Raw genomic sequence first — 26,869 nt, 5'->3', positions numbered from 1 at the left:
CATCTGATACAGCTTACTTTGAAATAACCCAATCAGTCAAATAAGCAAGGAGAAAGTTTGGCCCAAGATCAATGTTTTTTATTATTTCAAACTCAGACAAATATATTTCCGAACAGCACTAACACAATTATTTTCACAAGCATATTAAAAATACCTGCCTTGCATGAAAGGTTATAATACTAAAATTCATGCTATTCAGATCTCAATAGCATAATAGCAAATTAAAGACATTTTCAGCTGTATAAATCACTACACTATAGTGGACAGTAAATAGTATTTCCTGGTTTTAGGGCAAACAACAATCCAGTGGCAGTGAATTTACCACAAAATATAGGTATTTTGAGTACAGCTACACCTAGCTTTGAAATGCCAAAGCAGATCATCTTCAGCCTCTCCTGTTGTCATTAAACTTCTCAGCTATTTTCTGCAGCTCCAAATCCATAGTGGCCAGGTTTTCCAGTTCTTTTTCCTGTGAAAACATAGAGCATTTTCCACATCAAATAATGTTGGCAAATGTTGTGTTCCATGAAAATGAGAGACAAAGACCATTTCTGAGGCAGACATCTCCTGCTACTTACTGGCCCCTGGGCAGATTGATGGGGTAAGGGGTGTTAACAGCAGTGCAACACACACTTCAGAGATTTGTGCGCTTTCCTGCTTTTAACCGAATTAGGGCTGGGGAAAGTATCAAAATACTCATTCTGAGAGCTCGCCCTAATTACAGCTTGATCTTTCTAGCTTTAAAGCTCCATTATCCAGTAGTGACCTCCTGCTATCTCACAGCTGCTGCCCCCTCCAGCATGCAGTCACTTCTGCCCAAGTGAAGGTCCCTTAGGAGGCCATAACCTTATGATCACAGTGGTTCAGGCTTATGACACACAGCAAGCACAGGGTGCAACAAGAGGAACACCTCCACAGTACCAGATGCTAGGGGAAAAAAAAAAAAAAAGAAGTTATGCGGCTAATTCTTGTCTATTATGATGACTTGCTAACACAGTTTAACCTCTATATAAATTAGTATTAAACCTCCACTGCTCCCAGCCCAGCTCTGTGCCATAGATATACCGTGACATACATGAAGAGCATCTAGCTGATGGGTGTAGACTCATTTCTCATGGACACCGATGCAGAACAGGAAGTCCAACAAGAAAAGGATTCACATACATGGGAACTACATGCACAAATCGGGCTTACAAGTGCAAGCCAGGTTCCGCTCTGCATTACAGCCAGGAAGCCAACGGACAGCTGAATTTCACTCTGAATGTTCAACTTACTTTTCAGCTATACCTTTTAAACAACCTGACAGACCAAGTGGTGCTTCCAATTACCTCTCTGCTCCTGCTGCAACAGGCATCCTTGTTATATTAGTATGTAAGACCCTAGAGGGAGAGGTAGGGCCCAAAGAGGAAGAAAACCTCCTTTCTCTTCCTGTCCTGCATTAGACAGAAGCTAATGATGATGCACATTGTCTTTACGAACTATGCCCTGGGTTAGTTCCACTGAATTCATTCAAAGAAAGCAGATTTTTAAATCACTGAAGATCTGGCTCTCGATGTGACTTAATCTTGTTTGTGTTTTTCCATGCACAGTTTACCAGCTGCCTTGGGAATGGATTTAGAAATGCACATGTAAAGTCAGCTTCCCCTAGCTTTGCAGAGAAACACCTGTACACATACCTCCTCTTCTGTCAGAGGCCTCTGGCTCAGACTTCTTCTGTCATTCCCGATTACGTGACGTTTTTTCATGTCTTCTCCAGAATTGTACAATTCTGGGAATTCAGCTGATTTCTTCCTGTAATTCAGAAGTTGTGCAAGTTGATCCATCTTGTTGTATTGCCTTTTCATATCGTATCTGTTCATTTTGCCAAGACTCCTCTTGTCAATGCGTCCATGGTTCAGAGCACTTAGGATTTGCTTTTTCTCCCACCAGTCATAGTCATTATATTCAGGGAAAAGACTCTTCTCATTCAGAGTGGGCCTGCTTTCCTCTTTGCCCTCCAGAAGCTGCTCTCCTGTGTTGTCCCTTTTCTGAAAGTGCCGGCTTTTCCACCACAGCAGTGGGTAGAAAGGGCTGTAGGATACCACGGTCCTCTTCTCATTCTCTGCAGGGAGATGGCTTGTGTACTCTTCCCTCTCTGCGTATCTTCCCTCCTCCATATTCTCCTCTTCGTTTTCCATCTGATTACTGCTGTGATGCTTCTTTTCTACTTCCTCCTCCTCCTCACTGCTGCCAGGGTAGCGCTGTTGCTCTACACTGTCCTCAGTGCTGTAGTGTCTTCTGGCTTGCCCTTTGCGCTCTTGAGTGTATGCTTTCTGTGACCCTTCATCTTCATTGTCCCACAAGCGGTATCTCCCTCCAGCATGATGCTGCTCCTCCTTGCTGCCGCCACTGAGATACCTATCCAGCTCTTCCTCACTTTCATCTCCAAGATACATCCTTCCCTCAGAATGCTGCCTCCTCACCTCATGTGATCCATCACGGTGTCTCCTCTCCTCGTGCCATTTCTCATTACTTTCTTCACTGTGGCGATGCCTCTTGTTTTCTTCTTCACTGCTCTCTTCACTCTGCTGCCACCTTTCTCTGTACTCACTTTCCTGGCCTGCATGCCTCTTCTCCTCCACCTCTTCAGACCCATGCCTCCCACGATAACCACTCTTCTCCTCACGCTGCTGCTCAGACTCTTCATGATGTTTCTGATGGTGGTTCCTCTTGTCCCAGAGATAGGCCTCCTCTGTGTTTGACTCCTCAGCTAGTTCCTCTTTCTCACCACCATGGCCCCTCTTCTTTTCAGAGAAGTCACCCATTCTATGCTTCCCATGATAACGTTTGGGTTTGTAGGGTTGCTTTTCCTCCTCTGTTTCTTCACTCTCATCCAATTCTTCATGTTCTTGCTGATGGGAGAAATCACGTTCCTTAGACTCATGGTGGTATTTTTCACTTCTTTCTTCCTCTGCCTCTCCCTCTTCACCTTCATGGATTCTTTTTGGGCTCTGCATTCCCTCCTCTGAGTGCCAGTGGCCCATGGGGTGCTGATCATTCCCATCAGGGAACTCCTCTGTGCTTGTGCCTCCAGAGTGGGACTTCTTGTTGAGAACAGCATGCTCTACCTCTTCGTCATGATGCTTGCTCTCTTTGCTTTCTTCTTCACTGTGGTAACTCTTCTCCTCCTCTCTTCCAGTTTCCTGATAGTGTTTCTTTTCTTCTGTATGAAGTCTCTCTTCTCGAATTGGTGTGTGGAGTCCATCCTCCTCTTCCTTGCTTTTACCTTCCTTGTGACCAAGCTTCTCCTCATCACTTCCTTTCATGTACTTTTTAGATTCCTCTTCTGCCTGACTTGGTTCTTTCTCCACACTCCCAGTGTGATGTTTTTCAATCTCTGCTAGGTCTTTCAAATGCCTCACTTCAAGTTGTTTTTCGCTTCTCTGTCTGTCATTTCTATCACCTACAATAACAAAAGCAGCATAATGAAGTAATCCAACTCTCCACTGAAGCATTACTTCAGTTTAAATAGATAACTGGCTTCCCAAAGTAGCAAGAAGGTTTGGACAGAATTAATTTTTTAATTCTGCTTTTAAAATTAGTAATTTTCTAATATTTTGTATGTTTGCCTGGAAAAGCATTAACTAATTTTCATTTAATTAGGCATTTTAAAAGTTCCACTGAAATTTCCAGAATAATTTTTCCTCTTTGGCTTTTTTCTTAGTTTGTTATCACATTTTTAGTTTTGAATTAAATTAACTCTCATTTCCATTAAAAAATCAATGGGATCTGGATTTGTGTTCAGTACTTTGAATTTCAGACCTTATCCATCCCATACACTTATTCACAAAAAAGACAACCATCTATTTCAAGCTACTCCAAAATATCTAGGCCTTTTAGCAAATTTTAAAAGTTCTAAGTTGACTGAAAAAAAAAAGGAAATCTGTTACTTTGCAATAGTTATGTTTAATCAAATCATGCTCCTTCCACTATTTCCTAAATGCTAAGTGAAAGTCTGACTCTGACCACAATGGTAACAGTATATTTCCACTTGTGTCTGAGTAACATCAGAAATAGATCACAAACTAAAAGTTTTCAGACAATAGCTGCACAGATTTAAAAATAGCTCATTATTTCTGAAAAGCTTCTCATTATCCAATATTCTTGGAGGCGATCTGTCAAAAATATGGTCCTTACCCTCTTTCCAGTAAGTGTCTTTTCATTTTCCAAAACATGGCAAATATACAGGTTTTTTCTGAAATTAACAATGTCATAAACAAAGCCTGATGGCATTCAGCATCTCCTAGAAATTTGGGGCCAAGTTAGATACAAATATATGTATTCCCAAAGGCCCAAATCCACCCTTTTCTGATCACTGTATTAGGGCCATGCATTATTCCCTCTATAAACAAGCAGGAGACAGATGGGTTTCATTATTGCTTCCTGCTGGCAAGTAAGTTCAAGAGCCTTTTTATTCTTCTGTAATCAAATAAATTTAACTGGGCAGAAAAGAAAGATGTGTGTTCTGCAGTTTGGCACAGCGTCAAACTTAACCACACTTCACTTACAGACAGTAATTGAACATGCAAACAGGCTTACACCTCGACATCGAGGCAGCTAAGCACCATGCTGTAGGAATGAGCTCATCTGAAATGACCACTCCCACACGGAGCTTTCAGCACACGTCGCCAGACCTCTGGAATCAGTACCACAAACTTAATCCTTTCTGGGCTTAGCAGACGACTCCCCTCTCCTGAGCTGGGCACGGATTCAGTTGCCACCAGGTGCAGGAACCTCGTTGATTTAAGTGGCAGTTATTTGAGGCCAGTTCTTATGCTCTGGGATGCATTCAACATGTGGTCCAAACACGGTTACATCTGTTGACCTCTCAGGCTACCTAAAGAGCTTCTCTAGTCCTCTCAGACTCTCCAGGTGGCTTAAGTAGAGAGCCACACGTGTAAGCCAAGAATCCCTGACAATTACCAGGTCAGGCTGTTTGCTCTTTGAGCAAGTCAGACTAAACAGAAGGAAATTAGAATCTGACACTGAAATTTGGAGGCAACAGTTTCACACGGGCTGAAGTAACAGTTCACCAGCTCCAACACAAGCGAGAATCCATCTACCAAATTCCTTTCACAAGTACAGATAATGTTGTACTTACTCTTCTTCAGGATTTCTTTGCATTCAGGATTAATTGGTGGTGCATTTGGCTTAGACAGAGCATTGGACAGAACTTCCACTATGCACTGTGTTACCTGGAAGAAAGAAAATAGGAGAAAAAATTCTCATGGCAAAAATGGAAATCCTACTTCTGACCCAGTTAGTGAGGAAAGCTAGTTTAGGATGAGAATTCAGGCTAATATTTGAGTTTTGAGTAATCCCCAGCTCTACCACAACTTCCTGTGCATTTGGGCAACCAGCGCTTTGCTCCTCACTCCCATACCATTAAGAGGATAGTCATTAGCTCTTTTTATCTCCCCTTTTGTTTCAATAGGGAACAGGCTCCTTTTGTACATTTTTAAATATTAAAATACCCTATTCAGTACAAAAGAGTCTCAAACAACGTGTGGTAACAGCACCTTACAAAAAAAATAACCAACAAAACACACGTTCAAAAGATGAGGATCATCCTATAGGATCTGTCCAAATGAGGATGCTGCAAAGGTGTTACCAGAAGTCTTGCTTGGATTGACAATAAACCAAAACCACCTTTATATCCCCTGTAAGTGACACGCTCCACAGTTTTTCATGTGTGTGTGCTGTAAGCCCTGCCTCTTTTAGTGCTTAACATTCAACTGGATAGTCTTCTGGAAGCAGAGAAAATGTAATCATTTAGGAAAGTCACACAACCTCCTCCAATCCTAAGCGCTACCAAAGTAGCTCTTCTGTACAAATTCATGCAAAATTATTTTCAAGTGTTGAAGTTGTTGGTTGTGAGGCGAGCGCTCAGATCGTCAGGGGTACGAGAGTCTCAGGCTCGCAATTTGGGCGGCTGGATGGGAGGAGACAATAAAACATTTATATAGCCATTTGTCTTTTAACTGGTTCTAGTTATTACCAGGTGTTTACTAATCTAAATGATCACACTAACAACCAGTGGAGAGGGTCTGATGTCAGGTTACAGGTACTGAAAGCAGCTAATGGCATTTATTTAATCAAACAGGTTAAGAATCTCTTTCCAAAGCAGGAGATAGGAGGACTGCATTAGAAAGTCTGTTACATAGTTGGTAAGTGTAGGTATTTCATCTTTCTTCAAAGTTGCCATCTCACTTTTTACAGTCCAATAACGTGTACTATCAAATATTATTTCAGATAATTTTTTGGGCGGCTGTACAACGTAGAGTTTCAAAAGTACCACACTGACACAGTAAGCCAGCTTCCATTTTCATCAAATGCAATGAAGTGCATGCAGGTATCTTCTGACAGCTAAAGGGACTCTCAGTTCCACATCACCCATGATCTCTTAAGAGTTTACCCTTGGGAAAAAAAAACATTACCCTGAGAGTTTAAAGACAAAACATGGAGAGATGATATTTTCTGAAATCTGCTTTGACATACAGCTACTCACCATTTCTTCAATATGGTCTTTTTCTACTGGAACTGCACTGACACCTAGAAGAAAAACAAATTATTACACACTCATTAATCCTAGCAACAAGCATCACTGACAGGAGTCTTCACTCAAATTGGTCTGATGAGATGGCTTGAGTTTTGGGTTGGCAGGTCAGTAAACCAGACACATTTTGCATTACAGCTTTTTTTTTATTCAGGATGGAAAAGCAATGTAAAGTTGCAGCCTGGCATGAGAGAAGAGGCAGGTTGACATTTCTAGCACAAAAAGAATATACACCAAAAAATAGAAAGCAATGCTTAAATTCCAAGACCGGAGCTTTACTGCAAGTCAGATCTTCATGTAGTTGTACCCGTTTGGTGGTAAAAAAAACAGGAAACAAGCAAGGCCTGTTTGCACCCCAAGAACCTTTTGGCTTCTCCAAGGGGCTCTGGCTGCCCCACCACCACCTCCCCAATAGGAGACCATTCTTCAAGGCTTTAAAGCAACTATTGTCCAAATCCTACCGGAGAAATCCTGTCTCGCTTGGGTAGGAGGCAGCTCCTTGAGGGAAGGACAGAGCCAGAAGGGACAAGAAAATTTCAATTCACCAAGTGGTCCGTTATCGCCCCAAGAAATAAGCAACAAAAACAAAATCCCAGCGGAAAACACTACTCTGGAAGGAAGCGGAACAACCCGTCTCTCTCTCTCTCTGTCCTGAGGACACGTGGGGTAATTAACACCTCCTTGCACCACTTCTACTATACCTGGTCCAAGGTATTTGCTTTTGGAAAGAAGCAGTTGCAAATAAAACCTCCATGCTGCTTTATTTGGCCATCACTGCTGCCATATGTCTCCAGCTGGTTAACGAGCTTGGCTGCTGTGCATTATTAATAAACCATGTCAATTCTCATCCACCTTGAGATTTGCAGAAGTGAAGTTAAGCAAGTCTGCCAGCCACTCACGAGTACGTAGAAGCAAGGTTTATTGTATCCTGGCTTCACAGACTTACCGCATCATATATAATCACAGTACACAAATGCACAGCTTGGGGTGCAGTTCTGAAGTTCTTACACAAGTCAGGATAGTCTTAAATACATCTATCACCCTCTCTGCAATACTGCTTGGTTGGGACAGTGAGAGATCTTCTGTAACAGATGAACACAAAGCAGATTATGGAGACAAAGGGGGTCAGTTTACCTTACAGCGTAAGAAAAACTAACACTGCCCCAAGGAAGTTTCCTGCAGAGCAGACAGGAGCATGTAGCCTTGTACTACTGAAAGCAGCAAAACTTTTCTGTGTCTGCAGAGGAAGCAGACATCCTCTTGAGCACTGACTCTGTGGGTAATAACTGAACACAATACAATAATAACTCTCTTGATATTTCTACTGTCCCCTATTTTTGCTCCCCCAAACACATATGTAGGAATGTGCTTCTCCAGCCGCCGTCTCTTCTCTGCACATACAACTGCAATCAGAGAAGAGAACCCACACGAGGACAGCACAGAAGGGATTCCCCTAAAATAGCACTACATCCCTACTCCATCATTTCCCCAGAATGCCAGGTGGTGTGTGTGGGAGATGATGCTTTACCGAGCCAACCCTCTCCCCCATCTTTTGCATTCAGTGCTGACTGAGCCAGGCTTTAGGTTACTTTATTTACTAACCTAGTACGTGAATAACTACCACACTGCACAATGCTGACCCTGGTGCAGCCTAACCTGCCTGCATCCTCCATCTGAGCACAGAAGACAAGGATGTGCATACACATGGGGGCAGGAGACTGGCAGCAAAGTCCCTTCTACTAAAAAAAAAAAAAAAAAAAGTGTTATCCACTAAAAGGACATTCTTCCAGTCCCACAGGGGTTGGAGATGCTGCTCTTACGGCACAAGCTGCTCCCAGTCACTACTTATATGTAAGCAGAGGGGACAACCCACTTCACTGCCTCTTCTTGACAAGGCTCCTCTGGTCCTCCAGCCCATGAGAAATCACGACACACACAAGGGCAAAAGTCGGATTCTGTCCTTTTAGTGATGCTGCCACAGCACATCTCCTGGGAGTTACACCCAGTTGATGTGACAAAGCACAGAACAAACTTTGGAACGTCTTTTGCTATTAGAGATGCCAACTTTGGGCTGCCTCTCGAGCGCCATGTCAGTGGTGCAGGAATATAAAGTCAGGTTGTACTCACTGCCTTTGCCTTGTCATTCCCAAGCTCCCATCTCTCCAAGAAGATTTACAGACAGATTAATGACCATTAAGCAAGCGCTCGGTTAGTGATGAAAGCTGACACACACAGACAAAGAAGCAGCATTAGGCTATCATAACAATGTCAGAAGCAGCAAATGGTATTGGACATATGTCATATTAACCAGCCTGGAGGAACAAAATGAGTATCCAATCCATTCCAGAGTCTGAAATAATCTATTGAGGCAGCTGCTCCGTCAGAGCTGAGATAGGAAGCTCGTGGGGATCCAGCATGCCCCACTTTACACCGGTGCCGGCAGCACTAGCCCGTGCCAGCTGGCAAGAGCTCCCTTGGGGCCACCTGCCAGCTGGAGATGGCTGGCCAACACCTCTGCCTTCCTCTCCACATGTGCTCAGGAGGGGTCAGGCCGTCACCCCAGCACCACCAACACAGGCAGCAGGGCACCCACCCACTGGGCTTGTGGGGACACAGCAGACGGTAAAACTGCAGGGTTTCACTGCAGAAACAAAGTCAGAGCACACACCGAGATGGAAACCCTTCCCCTGCAGAAAAACCAGACCACAGACCCACAAAAGAAAACAAAGCCCTGGGTCTGCTTTCCCCTCCTGAACCAAATCTGCCCAGGTAGTTACAATCGGATTATTTGATTTTGCAGAAGTGCTGAAAGCTGATGAAGGTCATGAAAAAGGATGAGAAACGCAGGACAAATTCACATGACGTTTGCTTGCATCTCCATGATTGGGACAGAACTTTTGGTGGGTCCCTGATGAAATCCCCACATGGCTTTGCTTTATTAATGCCAATGTCTCAGTGCAGTGCCATTGCTCATCAAAATGACAGCAAAAACCCTTCCCAGGAAAGATCACGGAAACTTTGGTATATTGATTTGCAGAAGGAGCACTAGAAGGTTCTTGAAGTTAATGTTTCACTGATACCCAGCCCCAAACTTCTTAGTTCATTGATTCTGCCTGACATTTGAAAGCAAGAGAGCCAAAAAGGACATTAAGAGGTACCTGACCTGTTTGAGGGCATAAACAGGAAAAAGTATTTGGTAAGAAATCCCCACGAGGTCTGTGGAATAAGTCCGGTGAGCTTCTCTGGGTTGGGGTCTCTCCCGCCATCTTCCACCCTCCCCTTTGATTACAATAAAGGCATTTGAAGGTAGTCAACTTCATTACAGAGTTTCTGTACAAGTCCCAGAAGCGCTTCCCTGTGGAGACCTCTAATAGAACTAAAGCCCAATTACTCAACTCAGAGTGACACCGATTCTTTCAAGAAATGGTGTAGTATGCATAAAAAGATATAAAGCCAAGCAATCACCTCATTCTCTTGTATTTAATCTTCATTTTGCGGTGTGGTTTTAATATTTAATGCCGCACGCCAGAAAATTTTCTGTTAGTTAAAGCTGCAGACCTGCTACTTCACGATCATCTCCCACTATCAAGAACTAGCTGGCAAAAATCTAGCAGCACGGCCCGAATAAAATTACACCGAGAAGGCTTCGTGGAAGGAAACTCTACGGGGGGAGAGAAATAAATCGAAAGCAGCCGACCGGCCCTCGCACAGCGTGAGGGCACAGGCCGGCTGCCGTCCGCCCGGCAGCGTCGAGCAGGGGGCTGCCGGCAGCCGGGGCACGGCTCCGGGCAGCCCGGCGGGAGCCCCGCTGTGGCGCTGGCGCCTTCCTCAAGCCCCGGCCCTACCTCGCCCTCCCTCGCGCCGGGCCGGCCGGGCGACCCCGGGGTGACGCGGCCGGGCCGGGCATGACGTCACACACCCACCGATGGCGTCACCCCTCCGGCAGCGCTCTTCAGAGGCAAACCCCTCCACCCCCGCCCCCCCACACCACCCCGCGCCCGGTGCGGCTTTTCACTCGCCTCTCCCTCACGGCGAGGGCGGGCTTCGCCGGACCCGCCGCTGAGGGAGCTCAACGGCGGCCCTCCCCTCGGGGGGGGGCGCGCCCCCGCTCACCTGCCAGGGCGGCGGCCCCCAGGAGGCCGAGCAGCGCCAGCGGCCCCATGCTCTGCTCCGCTCGGCTCGACTCAGCTCGGCTCCGCTCTGCTCGGCGGCTCGCCGCTATTTAAAGGGGGAAGCGGGGGCGGAGGAGACGGGCGGGGGACGCCGCCGGGAGCCTGCGTCACTGCGAGCCCCCGGGGGCGGCGCCGCCCGCCACCGCCCCGTCCCGTCCTCTCCCCTCCCCTCCCCTGCCCCACAGCGGCGCCGCCCCCAGCCGCGGGACCCCCTCGCCCCCGCAGGCCGCCCTCCCGCCCGGCCCCCGCGGCTCGCCAGCACGGGGGAAGTTTCTCCTCGGCTGGGAAAGCCGAGCTCGTTTTCCCCTCCTTTGCAACTACCACATCTCCCCCTCCTGCCCGCCGCCCGATATTCCCAACACCCCCTTGCATCCCCCCGCCCCGCCACACCCTCAGAAAAGGAGAAAAGCGGGGTTTCCCTGCCCCTTTCTCCAGCTCAGAGGATGCGGTATCATCCCGAGGTCTTTCCCACCGTCAGAGGATGCTGAACCTCTACCTACAGGGCGGAGGTGCGGTAATCCATCCCTCTGGAACAGCTTCCACAAGAAATCACCGCTGCGTTTCCACACCCATTTCCGATCAAAGCCTCTTCAGGTGTTACGGCAGCCTTTTTTTCCTGCAAGGTTTCTGTCCCTTCCACTCAAATCATTGCCCCCCTGCCCCGCACACAGCAAACCCAGAACCAGAGAACGACTGGAAGGTCATCCCCGTACTTATGTCATCTGGTGAATGAATGACACGCGGTGTTCCTCAAGAGTTTTACCAGGGAAATCACTGCTCTCAGCATCCATCTCCACAGGCAAACCTCTTATTTATTGTGATGATGCTCTGGGGAGCCAGAGCAAACCTACAAAGATCAAGTTTTACATAATTTTCTTAAACAGACCCCACTGTCCCAATTAGTCCTTGATGGACTGGAAAGCACAAATGACAAGCTATGATGAGCTCTCCACAGAGCAAGTCTGAACCCTCCCCCCAGTTGCCTTCAGAGCCAGGCAAAGACGTTGTAAGACTAGGACTTGTTTTGCTTTTCCTTTCATTAACTGTTAGAGGGCCCTCTCCAAATTCTGTGTATTTTTCAGTTGTTCTTTTTTGTTCTCAGTGCTAAGCAGATGGCCCTCTAATTGCCAGTGTTCATGGAGGACAATGGATCTATACATCAAAATGGTAGTTAACTCTATTATCGTTCTGTATTAACAATGCCAGGCTGCTATAATCATATAGCCTTTAAACATATAAAACAAGACACAAGGACACAACACTCCAGTAAAACTCACATGCAGCTTCATTTGTATGTAAAGGAAGCCAGGAACTTCAGCTCGATTTGAAGCTTGTTTCAGAAGACAGCCTTTATTAACTCCAGGAGGCAAAGCCAGGTACCTTGTTCACCTTCCATTCAGATTACAGTTTCTGCAAAATAACAGAACCCAGTTACCTGGCCACCATGAAATGCAAATCAACACTGCAACATCTTCTCTGCTTCCTCAACCTCCCGCTCCTCCATGCCTTTCCCGTACTGCCTATACAAGGCCCATTTCCACAGGCAGATGCCTCTTTGGGAACCACCAGCCTTGACTGTGGGAAGTCGAGAGCCTGATTCAAAAGCCTATGAAGAATTTCACTGGCTCCAAGACCCCCACCATGTCCTCCCCTGTCCGTGTGAGCATTCAGCCTGGCCTCAACCTCCTCAGCTGCTCATGAGAAAGAATTTTAGGTGAAACAGTTGCCTTTTAAGTGTTCTCTGCTTCCCCAGGCATATAAATAGCACTCTCCGGTTACCCTTGTGTAACTGCTCTACTCCAGCATGTGCCTGGCTATACTTACCTTGGATATGACAGTCAAAAGGGGCAAGTGATACAAAGATGCTGAATAAAAATAGCCAGCTATTTTAGTATCTACGAGGTATTTGTATTAAGTACCTGTATCGCACAAGTCCTATTGATAGTAGGTACAACCACCACTACAGAAGCCTTCTTGCTGCAGAACAGACAGCTGAGATTAAGCAGTCACACACCCCTGCCTCTCGGGGCTCCTAATCCATCCCTTGCACCGCAGCAGCAGTCACTGGGACTTCACAGCTGTTTTCCCTGTGCTGCGTGGCTTATTTATATTTGACTTGTAGGATCTCTCTGAAACGCTCCGTCACCTCAGCATTGTGTGGGCTGATCCAGAAGAATCAAGAAATCCTGTATTTGTCATTGATAAAAGAAGATGTTAAAGTGCTGCTGGGGCATGTTTTGCCATCAGTTACATCAGGGTCTACATGGGAGCACAGGTTATTGCTTTCAGATTTGATCAGAATCAAGGTTACAAAGATTTGCAAGTTTTGCAGGAGGTCACCGAAGAGGTCCGTGACAGCAGCAGGGACAGAATTGGATGGAGTGTATCTAATTCCATCTTCAACACCCAAGAGTAGGATTTCAAAACATGATCCCACAGACTTTTCTGCCAGCACTGGAAAACCAGGGAGAATCCAAGCACCTTGCCCACAGTTAATTAAGTCAGCCTGTATTTTCAAAACAATGTTGCTTCAGATGGACTTTTACAGACAGGCATCAGCTGGCACGAGCTTCCCTCAGATTAGGAAAGAGATGTGACGGCATTAAGTCAGGATTACAGCAGGCGGTAGCGTATTTCACTCAATCAGTTGTGAGTGGCACACCCCAACCTCCGTTCTCAGATGTGTCAGAACTTCGATTGCAGTGACATACATGCCTCAATGTTGTGACAATCTATCACTCTGTGAATAAACAGTACTTATCCTGCTGGATTCTCTCAAATACAAACTCTTAAAAAAATACACGTTTGGCTCATGCTAGAAGCTAGAGCTTCAAAGGATGACAAGCGAGTTTCTGTGGCTGAGCTCCTTCTAAATTGAGAGGAGAGTGCTCGGGGAATATGAGGATTGTTCTCCTCTAATTAGATGTGCTAGTGGGATTATCTTCATTCTTGGATGCCAATTAGTTTTCATGGAATGAAAATCCTGTAGCCCATTTCATGAACAAACTCATCTCTTCCATTCAGAAGGTGCTAAGGGGATGGATCTGGAGAAAAACACCAATCAAATCTGAAAAGCCAGCACCTCAAGGGACACCATCTATCCAGCTTCACTAATGGCAGCAAAAGTCCTTTCAGAGGTCTTATGCATATGCAATGCTGGTTGCAACATAACGGACAATGGAGTTGCACAGACACTTAGGCTTTGCTGCCGCTATACATTACCGTATATATATTTACCCATAGCTCACTAACACCAACTGTTACAGTGGCTTAGAGCTGGTGCAACATGCAGTTGAACCATGCCCCAGGAATTCAATTATCATCTCAGTAGCTCTACAGTGAGGCAGGACCAGGTGCCTGGCTCATCTCTTTGTTCGTATGGTGACGGCTCTGAAGAGGACTCAAAATCCATCAGACACATCCACTGGAGAGGGAACAGACCAGGTACTCAGCTGGATCTCACCTGCACTGTGTCTAGACAAGGGGCCTGGCAAAGCAGAAGGGACAACACTTCAGGAGTGCATAAGCCCATATACACCCCAAAATCTTTGCACGCCTCCAGCCAAAGCCTCTGTAAGAGGCAGCAGCCAGGACTACACTCAGACCTCCCCCTTCTTATTGAGCAAAGACTATTTATCCTGTACCAGGCACCTGCAGTGATGCTGATGAATGGAGCTTGCTTGTCAAGCTACAGGAGGATCTGACAAATGACAGGGACAGAGGTATCAGGAACAGTGTCTGCTCCAGCTGAATCCATGGGAGATGAAATGATACTGCTATTCGATAAGCCAAAATGCTTCTAAGCACACCTTGCAGCAGCCTGTGCTTGGGCAGATTGGGCTGGTACAGTCTGTTACTCGTAATGGGTAGTCACATCTGCACATTTTGATGTAGCCTGTCAACCGAAACCCAGTAGTGATAAAAAATGCACCCTCATAGCAGAACTGAGTCCATGCAATGTAAATCACCTGAATGCACCGAGATATAAAACCACGTCATTCTGTATTTACACAATAACCAGCTTCCAATTTAAATCTAAAATGCACATCTTTTGCATCCACTGAAATATTTTTGAGTCATTTTTCCCCTGAAAGTTAAACACGCCTGTCACTGCCCGTGGCCTTAGCACATGGTATCAAGGAACTGCCCAGCAAACTAAGCTCCAGTTGAGAGACAGAGAAGCTGTGAAGAGACCCTGTGTGGTATAGATGTGTAATTTCTGTAGTGTGGGCAACCATCTTTTGTCCTTTCTATATTTATATAGTACCTCACACAGTGGATTTCGTTCATGACACATGCTCTTAGGCAGTACAGAAACAATTGCTAGAAACCAACTGCTAGAATTTAGTCTCAAAGACTTTCTTCAAAGAAAATCTAAAGAATCTACAGGATATTTCTGCTTCAGAACCAAGAGAGCCTTAAAAGTTCTGGTCTACTCTTCTTGAATTGTCTGTCTTAAGTCGCCTTTAAAAAAAAGATTTTGCTCACTTGTAACCCTCTTCTCTTCCATGCAGCATCCTTCTAGCTCCAGCTCTTCAGTGATGTATCTATGCCACAGAAATAAGGTCAAATGTTATATGGCAAAACTGAAAAGAGGTTTAAAATATACCTATAAGACATGTCATAATTGTTAAGGGATATTAAAAATATATGCACAGATTCTGCTATGGTCTTCTGGAAAAAAGCACTATGCCAGCTGATACAATTCTTTAGGGCCTCTGGATACACTCATGGGCTACAGAAGCTGTAAAGGTATCACCAGAGTGAAAAAACAAACAAACAAACAAACAAACAAAAAAACCCAAAACACAGGTAAGTGAGAAAGGGAAGACCGAGTCTAAACACAACTATTTCCCCAACATCCCAGGTTTTCCACATGAACAGCTTCATATATGCCCCTCCCCCCCCCCCCCCCCCCCCACCATCTCTCCTCCCCGGTCATTCCTCTCTTGGTGTTTGTCAGCTCAGATGGGAGAAAACTAGATTATGCTGCAACACAAAAATAAATATATAAATAAGAAGCAGACTTTGGGGCCTATGGAACAAAGGACAAATTTTCCATATTGCACTGTCAGCATGATTTCCACTAAAAAGCAGTGCCACTTCCTAGGTCCTTCCCTGACAGCAATTCGCTGACCTTGCTCGCTCCAGGCAGTAAATGCAACTTAGCTCTTGCAATTACACTGGTATGGTATCCATGTGAAAGATGACATTGATGTGAAACAACATGTGTGTTTCCTGCCCTCCTACAAGAGAAAGTCGGAATTTGCCTAATACTGTTGCACCTCTGGGATTTTCAGTCACAAGTCTTTTCATTTTATCTGTGCTGCCACTTCTCACCTTGCTATAAATTCCTCTTTTGCTGCCAGAAAACGATGTGCTGGAGTCCCAGTCAAAACCTGCCACTCCATATGAACCAATCACCAACCTAAAACGCAGCTTTGGATCCACGGGAGCTCAAAAAGCCCCTACATGATTACTCATGGCTTTATGAGTTTGGCTATGACTAAATTCTCCCCTAGCTTCAGCTATAATGAAACTGCCTTGCCGACAACAGGAGCAACCTCCACAGTCCCAGACACCTCCTCCTCTGCAAGGGGGGCAGTAACAGCACCCCAAAACCCTCCTCATGAGACACAAGTCCTGGACAATGAACATCCCCCAAAAGCTGCCAGCATGTCTCCCTGGCCCAGCTTTCGGATGCTTGGCATTGCTGCAGGACCAGAGCTCCGAGGCAGCCTATGCCCAGAGAGCAGCCTGAGAGCTATGGGGCATCTCACCCTCCAGCCTGTGCACAGTGGAGCTACACACTTAGGCTCCCCCTGACCCCCCCTCCAAAAAAAAAAACCCACAAAACAACCCCTGCCCAACCCCCCCAACATTTTTTTAAAGTATGCAATTAACCAAGCTGGTAACCTCACTGGTGAAGAAGTCTGGGGCTTCTGCAGTAGACTGTAAAACAGGATAGAAATTTCTTCCAGCAAGCAAAATGCTGACTTAAGCCCTCATATTCTGAGTGCTGCTTGTCATTAAGCAAAAATGACTTTTACAGTTGCCTTTGCACTGCAAATAATTTCATTTAGGCAATGAAACAGCCCCATTCAGTGTTTCTGCCTGCATTTTGTCAACTGTGTATGTTCCATTTAATATTTACAGACTGGGGCACTAGTCTGGCTTACTTAGTAATTAATTTCTTTAAATATTTATAGCACTTTGACTCCCAGCAAGGGTTCTGTTTGGTAAGAACAATATTGTTCTGTGGTTGATAGTGTCATGGAAACTTCAGAGGCAAATTTCATTTTTGTAAGATAAAAATATAGAGATTTCTGCAACAGACCATAGTGATTTCAAAGGAAACTTTTTATTGCTGAACGACATATATACTGAAAAATAAATCCCATTATGTCCTTGCACATAATTCCAGATTGAAAACACAGTGGTGAGCGATCTATTTCATGACACCAGTACTCACACAGGAAAAGGAATCACCAAAGAAATTTTCAATCATCTCTTTTCAGTCACCACTGGCACTAAAACCAGAAACCCAGCTGCAAAAAGACCCTATGAAACAGAGAGCAAAACCTGCAAAATGCAAGAGGAGTTTTTGCTGAGATGTCTTCCCATTAGAAAATCCTTTTTTTCTTTTGCATACACTGATTTTAAGACTTTTAGGCTCCCTGTGTGAAAGGCTGTGGGCTTATAAAAAAGGCTTCAGAGGCTGAAGTTTAAAGGCAGCCTTGGGAACTGAAAATACCTGGCAGATACTCCGTCAGTGTAAATTTGTCTAGTTCTATCGACTTCAGAGACTACATTTATATGATACCAGCTGAGAGCCAGCACCAGAGAGCACATCTCTGGCCTGTCATTTTAGGCTTTGCTGTAGACGCATGAGTTTTCAGGCATTCCCTCCTGGGTAAGATGATAACTACCTATATTTGTGATGCAGGGACAATTTTCCAGAGGCAAATGATAGTTATAATTCCTCTGCAAAATGCCATGTGGACAAGGTGGGGCCTGTCAGGGATGTTGCCTTCCTCACACACAACCTCCCTGTTCACTGGACACCACCATCTTTCTGCTCCTCAGTTTTTTCCAGTCTCATCTCCCCCATTACGACTCCAGGAACCTCAGATAACTCACCCCGACAGTGAGGCAGAGGAAGCAGAGGAACCGCATTTTGGTGCTGACTTTATGTTTTGCAAAACACCCTCCCTGCCACTGCAGCACGCCAGCTAGGAAAGCAGTCTGCCCTGGCTCTGGAAAAGCAGCCACCATAATACCTAAAGTCAATAGGAATGAGCAGCTGGGAGTGAGAACAATCAGTGGGAAAAAGCCCAACAGATAGTGGCTCTGCAAGCCAAGTGGCAGTAACTCCTCCTTGCAGGAGTGCCCAAAGTTTGGCTCCCCAAAAGCAAAGGCTTTCAAATGCAACCTAAACTTTCCCTCCATCCCTGCAATAACCAAGAAAACACCCACTCAAGGCCAATCAGAATCTTTTCCGAGTAGAAGAGCTATTCTGCAAGAGGCAGAATTAATGACACTTGAATTAAATGATTTTGAATGTGTCCCCTTTCACCCCAGGGATCCCAGCTTGCTCCTGCATCCTGGCCTGGCCATCCACCTGCTCCAGTGCCCTGTGCTCCCCTCCCTCCCTCTTGTCTCAACCATTTTGGTTAGGCATGGTGCAGTCTGGAGCTGTGCAAGTGCTGACCAGCTGACAGGACAAGTGCTGAGTGACCGGCTGGCAGGATGGACATGAGCTGACATAATTCTCTTTCCCTCGGGGAGGCACTAATTTGGGTCTCTCTTCTCTATCCATCTGCCAGTAACATTAATGCAGGTCCTTCTTTTCAAACACACATGGTCACAAACCTTCTGGCTTTGCCACCTCTGTACAAACAAGCCAGGCAGCACCGGCATACCAAAGCTCCAAGCACAGATGCTACACATGGATCCCATGGCCCCATACCAGGGCCACTGCTCTGTCCCTTCTCCAAAGATCCCTCCCTGGTCAGAGAGGAGCACAGTCAACTCCTGGTCAACTCCACACTGCCTGGCGCTCATTCACCATCCCGTCCATCTAGCTGGTCTCAACGAGAAGTTCATGACTTCGTGGCCGCCAGAAAGCGCATATTGGGTTCCTGTTGCGCTCCCTGGAAAAGCACCAATTTCCAAGGAGTAGCACCTACTGCAAGCAGCAGAGGTTCACTGCAGCTGGCACCTGGCAGCCTACAGCAAGACCAGGCAGAGACCAATGGGTATCTTTGCTGACATTCTAAATCCCATCACACATCTGCCTCTGCAGCTTTCCAGCCCCAAACCCTTGCAATGTGCTGCAGGCCCCCTGCCAGGGATGCAGAGCCAGCACACAGCCTGCCAGAGAATATAGAAAAAAGCTCTTTCAAGATTAAATGTCCTCACAAGGTGGAAACCAGAAGATGCCAAGAGCTGTGACCTGTTATCCAGGGGTACTAATGTGGGAAACTTGCCACCACTTACTTCTCCAGACCTTGCAAAGGTGGCCTTGACCATCTGGGAGCCAGGCTCCCATGGGAAGGGGGTGATGCCAGCTCTCCCTGGGGTCCTCAGCACCTTTGATGCCACACTACCTTGCTCTGAGGCCTGTCTCTTGAAAAAGCACGTGTGGGGCATTCTCTTTGGCACAATCTCTCTCGATTTCCAACAAGCAGCCATGCCTGCTCCCTTTGCCTTGGCCCTGTATCTCAGCCTTAAGCGATGCCCCAGGGTTTCCTCAGCCTTTCTTCTGGCAGCTGGTGCTGGCCATACTCAGACAGGAGGCCCTTGGGGGTGACTCAGTCCAGTCACTCCACGTGATGTTTGAAAGGCTGAGCAGAAAGCATTTTATACACTCTGGGAGGACACACTGCCCAGAGCAGCGATGCTCCCTCAGGGACCCCCTAGACCCAGGGAGGATGAGGGGGCAAGGATGCGAAAACAAGCTGACCTCACAGAGTACATGCTGAGTCACTTCTTTAACAAGGGGGCCTGGACCACAGACACAAAACCATATTATTTCAACCTCTAACTTCAGCCTTTTTAGGGGAGTTCCTGTTAGACAAAGATGTGGGTGTAAATGCCCTGTCCTCTCACTTCTTCGAAGCTCTCAGATACCCAGAACAAGCTGCTGGCAACTCAGAACCACCCAATTTGTGAAGGTCACACTGAAAATGTGTTGCAGGGCGTAGCACTGATCTCCCCTATACCCACCTCAGTATCTTTAATCACAGAATCATCCTGTTTACCTGGCTGGAGGTGCTGATTTTAGCACCCCTTTAGCAGCATTCCTGGCCCATGTACTGTGTCTCACCCAGAAGTACCATCATTACAGATAACGCTGGATAGTGTTACCTGCCCTGAGGTTGACTGACATTTCCCATTACAAGAACCTACCTTCCAGCGCAAGTGAAACTTTGTTCAGCTTGAACTGAGGTGAGATTTTCCATGCCAGATGTTCTTTCATTACAAGACCTTCCCTCATAATTCACAGCACCTGCAAATAAATAGGCCATTGCAAAGGCAATTTAAATAATGGTTTGACCTTTCAGCCATGAGTTTTCTGGCTTTGGTTAGCTCCAGCTCCTGTCTTAATCACATCTTATTATTTCATGCTCTGCTGTGTGCCAGCTTTTACTTTTAAGGAAAGAATGCTGGCATATGTTGTTGGCTAATAGATCTGTGGGGAAAAATAGTCATTAGGGAAAGCCTACAGAACAGGGTATTTTTAAAATGAACTTTTGTGTTGTGTGAAAACATATGCCCCACACAAAATCACCTACACTCAATAATGAAATAGACACATTTATATAGGATGTATACTGCCTGTTGTACACACTGATTTTAGCAACCATATGTCCCGATATACCCACACATACCAAAACACCTCAGACTCCTGTCAAAGATCCTCCACTGGTGTAAATGGCCCTGCTCCATTCACAGGCTGGGAGCTACTTCATTGATGCCTACTGAGGATCTGCTCCGGCACCTGCCTGTTGCAGGAGCTCAGCTCTCTCCCTGGCTGCCTTTCAGCTCCAGGATCGGGCAGGTCGTTGGCATGAATCAGTGCCTCCCACTAGCAGCTGCGTGGGAGGGAAAATAAAAATTCTGTCAGAGTAGGCATCAGCAAGGCCATCAATAGCAAACATCTTGGAGGAGCTCCGAGCCAAGGAAAGTGGGGAATGACTTAATAGCAGGAGGATTCGTCAAGGATGACAAGATAGTTTGGATCAGGCATTTATGTAAGGTTCATTCTGGGAATAGAGAGGCAGCGCTCACTGCCTGCCAGACGTAGTCCGAAGATGAGCCCCAAGGCAATCCAGGCTGCTGGTGCGCATGGGCAGGGGACTTTGTGCCTGCAGCAGCGTGAGTCACCCCTCTGAGACACTGAGGGATGCTGGTCCAGCTCAGCTGGAAAATATCCAAGCCAAAGTGCACACATCTCTAATGGACCTCAGGTGGGCTTTGGATCTGGGCTGTGCAGCAGGGAAACCCCTCAGCTACTGGATGTCAAGTTCCCTCACCATGTCCTGTGTTCCTCTTACTTGGCAATGACAAATCAATTTTGGCCTTGCTTGTCATACCCTATGGGGCTGATGTTATTCCCCATCTTTTACTTCACTTACACATTTCACTTGAAGATCTTGTGGGATCTTGTATACACAACACTCCAAAGGATGTTGTGGGTTTTAGGTGTTGTTCTAACCCAGGCTTGGAGTACTGCTCCTCCGCTGTGAGCCAGGACACTTTCTTGAACAAGCAGAAAGAAAAAAACCCTCAGATTTGTTCTGCAGGGAAGGCACCAAATGCCTTTGCAAAAGCAGCCTCCACGTATTACCAGAGTGCACACGGGTACAAACAGAGGTGACAGCGGGCTCATGGGAAGCCCAAAGCTCAGGCACAGCTTCTTGGGAATAGCCCTGGAATGGTGCAGGGCATGCAGCTCTAGGGGCTCATACTGGGAGATGGAGGGGAGGTGGGTGGAGGGAACACGGGCTGCAAGGGAGGGACACCTTTGCTGCTTCAGGCAGGGTCATTGCAACAAGGGAGAAAACAAATATGATTTTCATGTGTACAACCTTCATAACAGGAATCAGGAGTCCCTGCTCTCCCTTCTGTGCAAATTGCCAGAGCCGCAGCAGCATGAGTTAGGGAAAGTTCAGAAAATTCCCTCCTACAGCTGTTGAAGCAGGCAGGAAGCGGAAGGCAGGAGCGTGCCGAGAGCCCCGTGATCACCCTGCCGGGCAGCTCTGCCCTGGGATGATGCAGCCGGCCCTGCTGAGAGGCAAGTCATGCTTGGGCCAGAGCAAGGGAAAACCAGCAACTTGGAGGGATGTTTCCTGCTGTGCAAAGGTGCCATTTACAAGCCATCCTGCCCAGAGCATGCACACAGCATGGGCAACAACTGGCAGGAGAGTTTCAAGAGACTGTAACTTTGGGTGCATTTTTTTGCCCAGTGGCTAAATGTTCAGTGGTTACAGCTAAGTTTGCTTTTGAAAGCTGAACCAAAGCAGCCCAGCTGTCTACTGAGCTCACGGTGGTGGAGCATGTTTGGGTACAAAGTGGTCCAGCACCGCCAGGTTCCTCGCCTCCAGGGCAACAGGTTCTTTCCTGCCTTAAATAATGCAGTGGAGAAAAAATAAAATGATGGGGTGGGTCACAGAAGCAAACAAAGCAAATGGAGAGAAACCAACAGCAACATGCCTCTGAGAAGATGATCTGCGCTTTGCCGAGTGCTGAAACCATGGAAGCAGTGCAAGCCAGGCAGAGGAAAGCACTTCATCCCCTCAAAAGGAAATGAAGTTTCTCGGAGGTTATTGCACAGGCTTGGGAGAAATGTACAGAAGGTGGGACATTTCCATGAGGTCCTCATACCACTCTTAGTACTTAAACATCCAGAAAAAACTGTTCTTTACCTGGAAGGAGCAATCTTCTGTCCACCCATGGATGGCCATACTTCAACACCACTATTTCAGTCCTTCTGAGGGCAGCTAAGCAGAGTTAGATCAAAACTAATGAGCCTCTGACTGTGTTTCTGTGGGTTCTTCCAGCCATAGAAGGCAAAAAAAACCCACCCAAAAGGCAACAGGGCTGAAACATCTTGAAATACTTGAAATTCAGGGAATAGCAACATGACAGGAGAAGGCAGATATTTCGCATAGTAACAGATACCCAGCTAGTGTAAACTCAGCAGTGTATCACGGGTCATGGCAGCAGCAAAGTTGGGACATGAACACTGGGACCAGACATGTCTAAGGGCAGGAACATTTGCATGGGAGTGTTAATCCTTTTCTATATGACGGGATAGGGCAGAGAGAGACTTAGGTCACTTCAAAAGCATTGGGCCTTTGGAGTAAGAGCATGGGTTGATTCATGTCTTTGACTTCAGAAGAGGTGAAAAATAACCACAGTGCAAGGCCTTTCTATATGTAACTGCTACAACTATCTGAACTTAGATATCCTAGATATAGATTCCCTCCAATCCCAGAATGGAATTTCAAGCTTCATGAACTTTCATTTGTTTTCCAGGAAGGCGCCCCAAGCACATAACTTCTGGTTTTATTCACAAAGGCCACAAGTTTCCTCTCCTTCATTTTGCAACAAGTGTGGGGGCCCTGTGAAGGCAGTGAACCCAGAAGTGCTTTGCAGTAGCATTTCCAACCATGCAAAGAGAATCACTTTGGCCAACTATTTCCAGACCACATCCCAGGATGCCAGATTATCACCTACCTAAACAAGTGGTGAACTGAGCATTATCCCCTATTCATTTTCCTTGTAGGTAATTTACCCTTCTACCTACCGTGCAAATCAGTGTGGACACAGGAATCAGACTCATACTCCAAAGAAACCAAACACAGTTAAGAAAAAAACCCCTCTCCTCTACACAAGACCTGCATCGAATTTATCACCTGCTCCAGAGATATTTATTCCAAGGGGCTCTGTCTTTGCCCTTCCTTCTGTCTCAGCGTCAGACACACATCTGTTTTTGGCAGGCTTATTGGCATGAGCTGAATATCGTACCTGGAAGTGAGCAGTACACAGAACTACTACAGGCACTCCTGACCATGAGGGGTGCAAACTTTTCAAAAGACTGTGTGTTTCAGTAGCACAGAGCTTACCATGTCCTCTGCGAGATGCCAGCCAAGGTTTGTAGATGTGAGTCATAATCCAAATTTTTCAGCTGCACCCAGTCTGTTCTGCCTACGTTACTCTTTAAAACTGAACAGTTTCATGCTCTCCTCTGCCAGTATGTATCTCTCTGCCAGTATCTGCTCTTTCAGCAGCCACCTATTCTCTGTTTTGTCATTGCTTGCATCTCATTTCCTAAAGGGTTGAAGAGCAATGAGTCCTCTTACTCCTTTCCTTGCTGCATCAGAAATTTCTAATATGAAAACTGGGATGTTAAAGGTGGTGGCTGCACAGTCCCAAAAGCCCAGAGGAGCTGACGCAGAAGCATGACCTCTCAGAGGCACCTCGCTTCCCCTCTGGCCCCTGGTGTGGAGAGAAGCAGCACAACCCCCCCACAGCAGGACCCCAGATTAACTGCCTGTGTGGACATGCACCTTCCAAACTAAGATTGCCTCATTTTGCCATCATTTAAAACCCTTAACAACAAATGAACAGCTATTCCCTTGAATGTTTTCTAAATCTCATTCAAAAAGCAGATAAAAAGACGGCAGCTCAGGTTTTTTCAAGCCCCAGGAAGAGCACCCTGAGTGGACCCTTTCTCCTCACAGCACCAAAGAGGGGCTCCAGGCAGATACCTCACATTTGTTATGAGTGGGGAAGGCCACATTTGGCTCTGGGGCTGATGTAGGGTCAAACTAGAGTCCATTAGGACTTCTTTTCTCTTCCATCAAAACCCAGAAGGTATCTCTCAAACATCAGTAGCAGCAGGCCTCTCGTAAAGGACAGGAACCCCATATTTTGCTCCGAGCTTTCCTTGTGGAAATTGTATGGGTTTTACTTTTTTTTCTTCTTTTTTTAAAAATCTGAACAGGAGACCAGGGGGTTTCAGAGCTAATCCAAAGCACAGACCAATTCATCACCAAACCCAATACTGAAGGGATTTAGATGCAGTCCTCTGATTTCTCCAGCTCTCTCTTTCTGGGAGGTTATTTCCTTTAAAACAGCAGTTAAAATGTTTTGCACAGCAACTCATATTTAACCATGTGGAAAAGCATAAATGCTGGCAAAAAATTGTAAGGCAACAACATCTGATTCACGCTGAAGACCCTCCTTCTCCCCTGTACCTCCTTAGCAATAGCTACCTACATCAGTCAGTATTAATGCCCTTGTAGCCATGACAGATCTGTGGTGGTTAAGCAATGCAAGCTGGCAGGGAGAGGCTAGTACTGTTACTGTAATTATTGATAGCACACTCAAGAGCACGTTTGTTTTTTCCAGCTGTATCTATTGCTGAAGCAGTTGGTATTACCTTTCTCTATAATTTTTGCCTGCAGGATACTTTTCTCTGGATTCTGACAGACCAGCACCTGCGGATATATCTACTACTACAGAAATTATGCTGGATCATCATCTCAACTCCTTTTTTTCCCCTAGCACCATTAACTTGAGTAGCTGGGGGAACAGCTGAGGGTCTACTCCAGTATTTTGTGTGCTCTCCAGCACAAGTACAACATGCCTGTGATAAAAGCAAGGAAGCAACATATCAAGCAGAGCCACCAAGAAGCCAGATGTAACAGTTTCATGACAACTCAAGGACAGCAACCTAAACCCAGACAGTCCCAGTATAAATCTATTTGCAAAGAAAGACTGCACTAAATCCAAAGATCTTGGCCATAATTTGCAGCCAGCTGGGTCTCTTCCTGCTCTGGTTAAAGTCAGCAGCCAAATTTCCATTGCTTTTGCTGGAAACACCTGCAGAGCACAGCAGCTATGCCAACCTGCCAGGGGCAGCAAGGCAGGAATAGCAGACCCATGTGAAACTGCAGCAGGGAATCTGACATACACAGAACACAAACACCTGTGCTGGGATCTGGGCAGCATGGAAAGGTAACAGATGTGAGGTCTCAGCAGCTGAGCTGGCAGAGTAAGAGCTATCTCCAAACTGAAATGCTGAAGATCAAATGGTAAAACTTGTGCAAGAGGGGTAGCCATACTGGAGTAACCACATTAGCTGGGAACCTTGGCACTGACCTTTGAGATCCCAACCATCCTTTCTTTTTTGCCCATATGCTGTCACCTTCTGTACATCCCTTCCTCTTGCTCTCTGTGCTTCCTTGAACACATCCACACTGAAGAATGAACGGCCTCCGCAGTTAGCGAGCAACATCACCACGGCAAACCACTCCTTCAGTGGACAAACCAGTGGTTGGAAAACATGCACAAAGGCACATGTCTTCCTGGCAGAGGGAGTAAAGCAGCAAAGAAGCCACTGAGCCAGGAGACAGGACACCTCCAAGAGAGAGACCTTAAGTGGTTGTGTGGGGGTTCATTGCTGTGTTGGCTGGCTGACATCAGGCTCTTTGGGCTCAACAAGACCTGTTTCATTTTAAAGGGAAAACTTCTCCAGGGATCTCATTAGCACCATCATGAAAGACAGAAAGGAACTGGAGGCTGGTGGAGGGGTGATGGTAGGAAGGGAAACAGGATAGAAGCACTGTCAAGCTGCATTTAAACTGGCAGGGGAAGGAGCCTGGGAGCACTCTGCCCTGTTGGGACAGCCTCACTGCCCCAGGGAAGGGCTGCCTCCTTCCCCTGTCCACAGGGTGAGTGGCTGGGGGTGGGGAGGGCAACATCCAGGAGAGCAGCTGCCCAAGAGCTCAACCTGAGGCATCTACTCACCCACCTACGCTCCTGGGGCAGTTTTGCCCCTGCCAAATCCCTCCTCCTCCTCCTCCCTGTGCTCTCACTCTTCCTGGGGTCTGTCCTCCTCTCTCCCAGCACTGGCTGGACACTGTTGTTTGTGGGGAGCAGCTGCTCTGGCCAAGTTCGTGCCTCTACAACTGGCAGCAGAAGACAAGGCACCCGTGGCTGTGTTTGCAGTGGTGAGAAGCATGTTGGCGTTGTTACACAGCTGTCCCACTCTGCAATGCTGAGGACTGGTTTGACACAGGATCCTGGC

General features: G+C 46.5%; 1 protein-coding gene across 4 annotated transcripts; it reads right to left on the bottom strand.

Annotated features, from left to right (window-relative positions):
- Positions 1 to 56: 56 nt before the first annotated feature.
- CHGB (chromogranin B) lies at positions 57 to 26,869 on the bottom strand. 4 transcript variants are annotated; one of them, XM_030023533.2, is made up of 7 exons: positions 20,179 to 26,869; positions 15,256 to 15,314; positions 12,045 to 12,177; positions 6,548 to 6,591; positions 5,141 to 5,234; positions 1,677 to 3,442; positions 57 to 469 (listed from the first exon to the last, which is right to left on the bottom strand). In XM_030023533.2, exons 4-7 carry the CDS (start codon positions 6,548 to 6,550, stop codon positions 386 to 388), a joined length of 1,947 nt encoding a protein of 648 aa, XP_029879393.1. In that variant the 5' UTR covers positions 6,551 to 6,591; positions 12,045 to 12,177; positions 15,256 to 15,314; positions 20,179 to 26,869; the 3' UTR covers positions 57 to 385. The 4 variants fall into 4 exon arrangements, with proteins under 4 accessions (XP_029879393.1, XP_029879392.1, XP_029879391.1 ...); XM_030023532.2 differs by lacking the exons at positions 15,256 to 15,314; positions 20,179 to 26,869 and adding an exon at positions 12,687 to 13,182; XM_030023531.2 differs by lacking the exons at positions 12,045 to 12,177; positions 15,256 to 15,314; positions 20,179 to 26,869 and adding an exon at positions 10,709 to 10,874.

The sequence above is a fragment of the Aquila chrysaetos genome, chromosome 8, assembly GCF_900496995.4.
Source record: "Aquila chrysaetos chrysaetos chromosome 8, bAquChr1.4, whole genome shotgun sequence".
In the NCBI taxonomy this organism is placed as follows: domain Eukaryota; kingdom Metazoa; phylum Chordata; class Aves; order Accipitriformes; family Accipitridae; genus Aquila; species Aquila chrysaetos.
This window is presented reverse-complemented; position numbering and strand designations above follow the sequence as displayed.

Bases quoted from the DNA above. Each gene is read 5' to 3' on its own strand.
- CHGB (XM_030023531.2), bottom strand. From the start codon at position 10,757: ATGGGGCCGCTGGCGCTGCTCGGCCTCCTGGGGGCCGCCGCCCTGGCA. The intron at 6,592-10,708 runs GTGAGCGGGGGC...TTTTTCTTCTAG, and splicing joins GGGGGCCGCCGCCCTGGCAG to GTGTCAGTGCAGTTCCAGTA. The intron at 5,235-6,547 runs GTGAGTAGCTGT...TCTTTCTTCCAG, and splicing joins AAGACCATATTGAAGAAATG to GTAACACAGTGCATAGTGGA.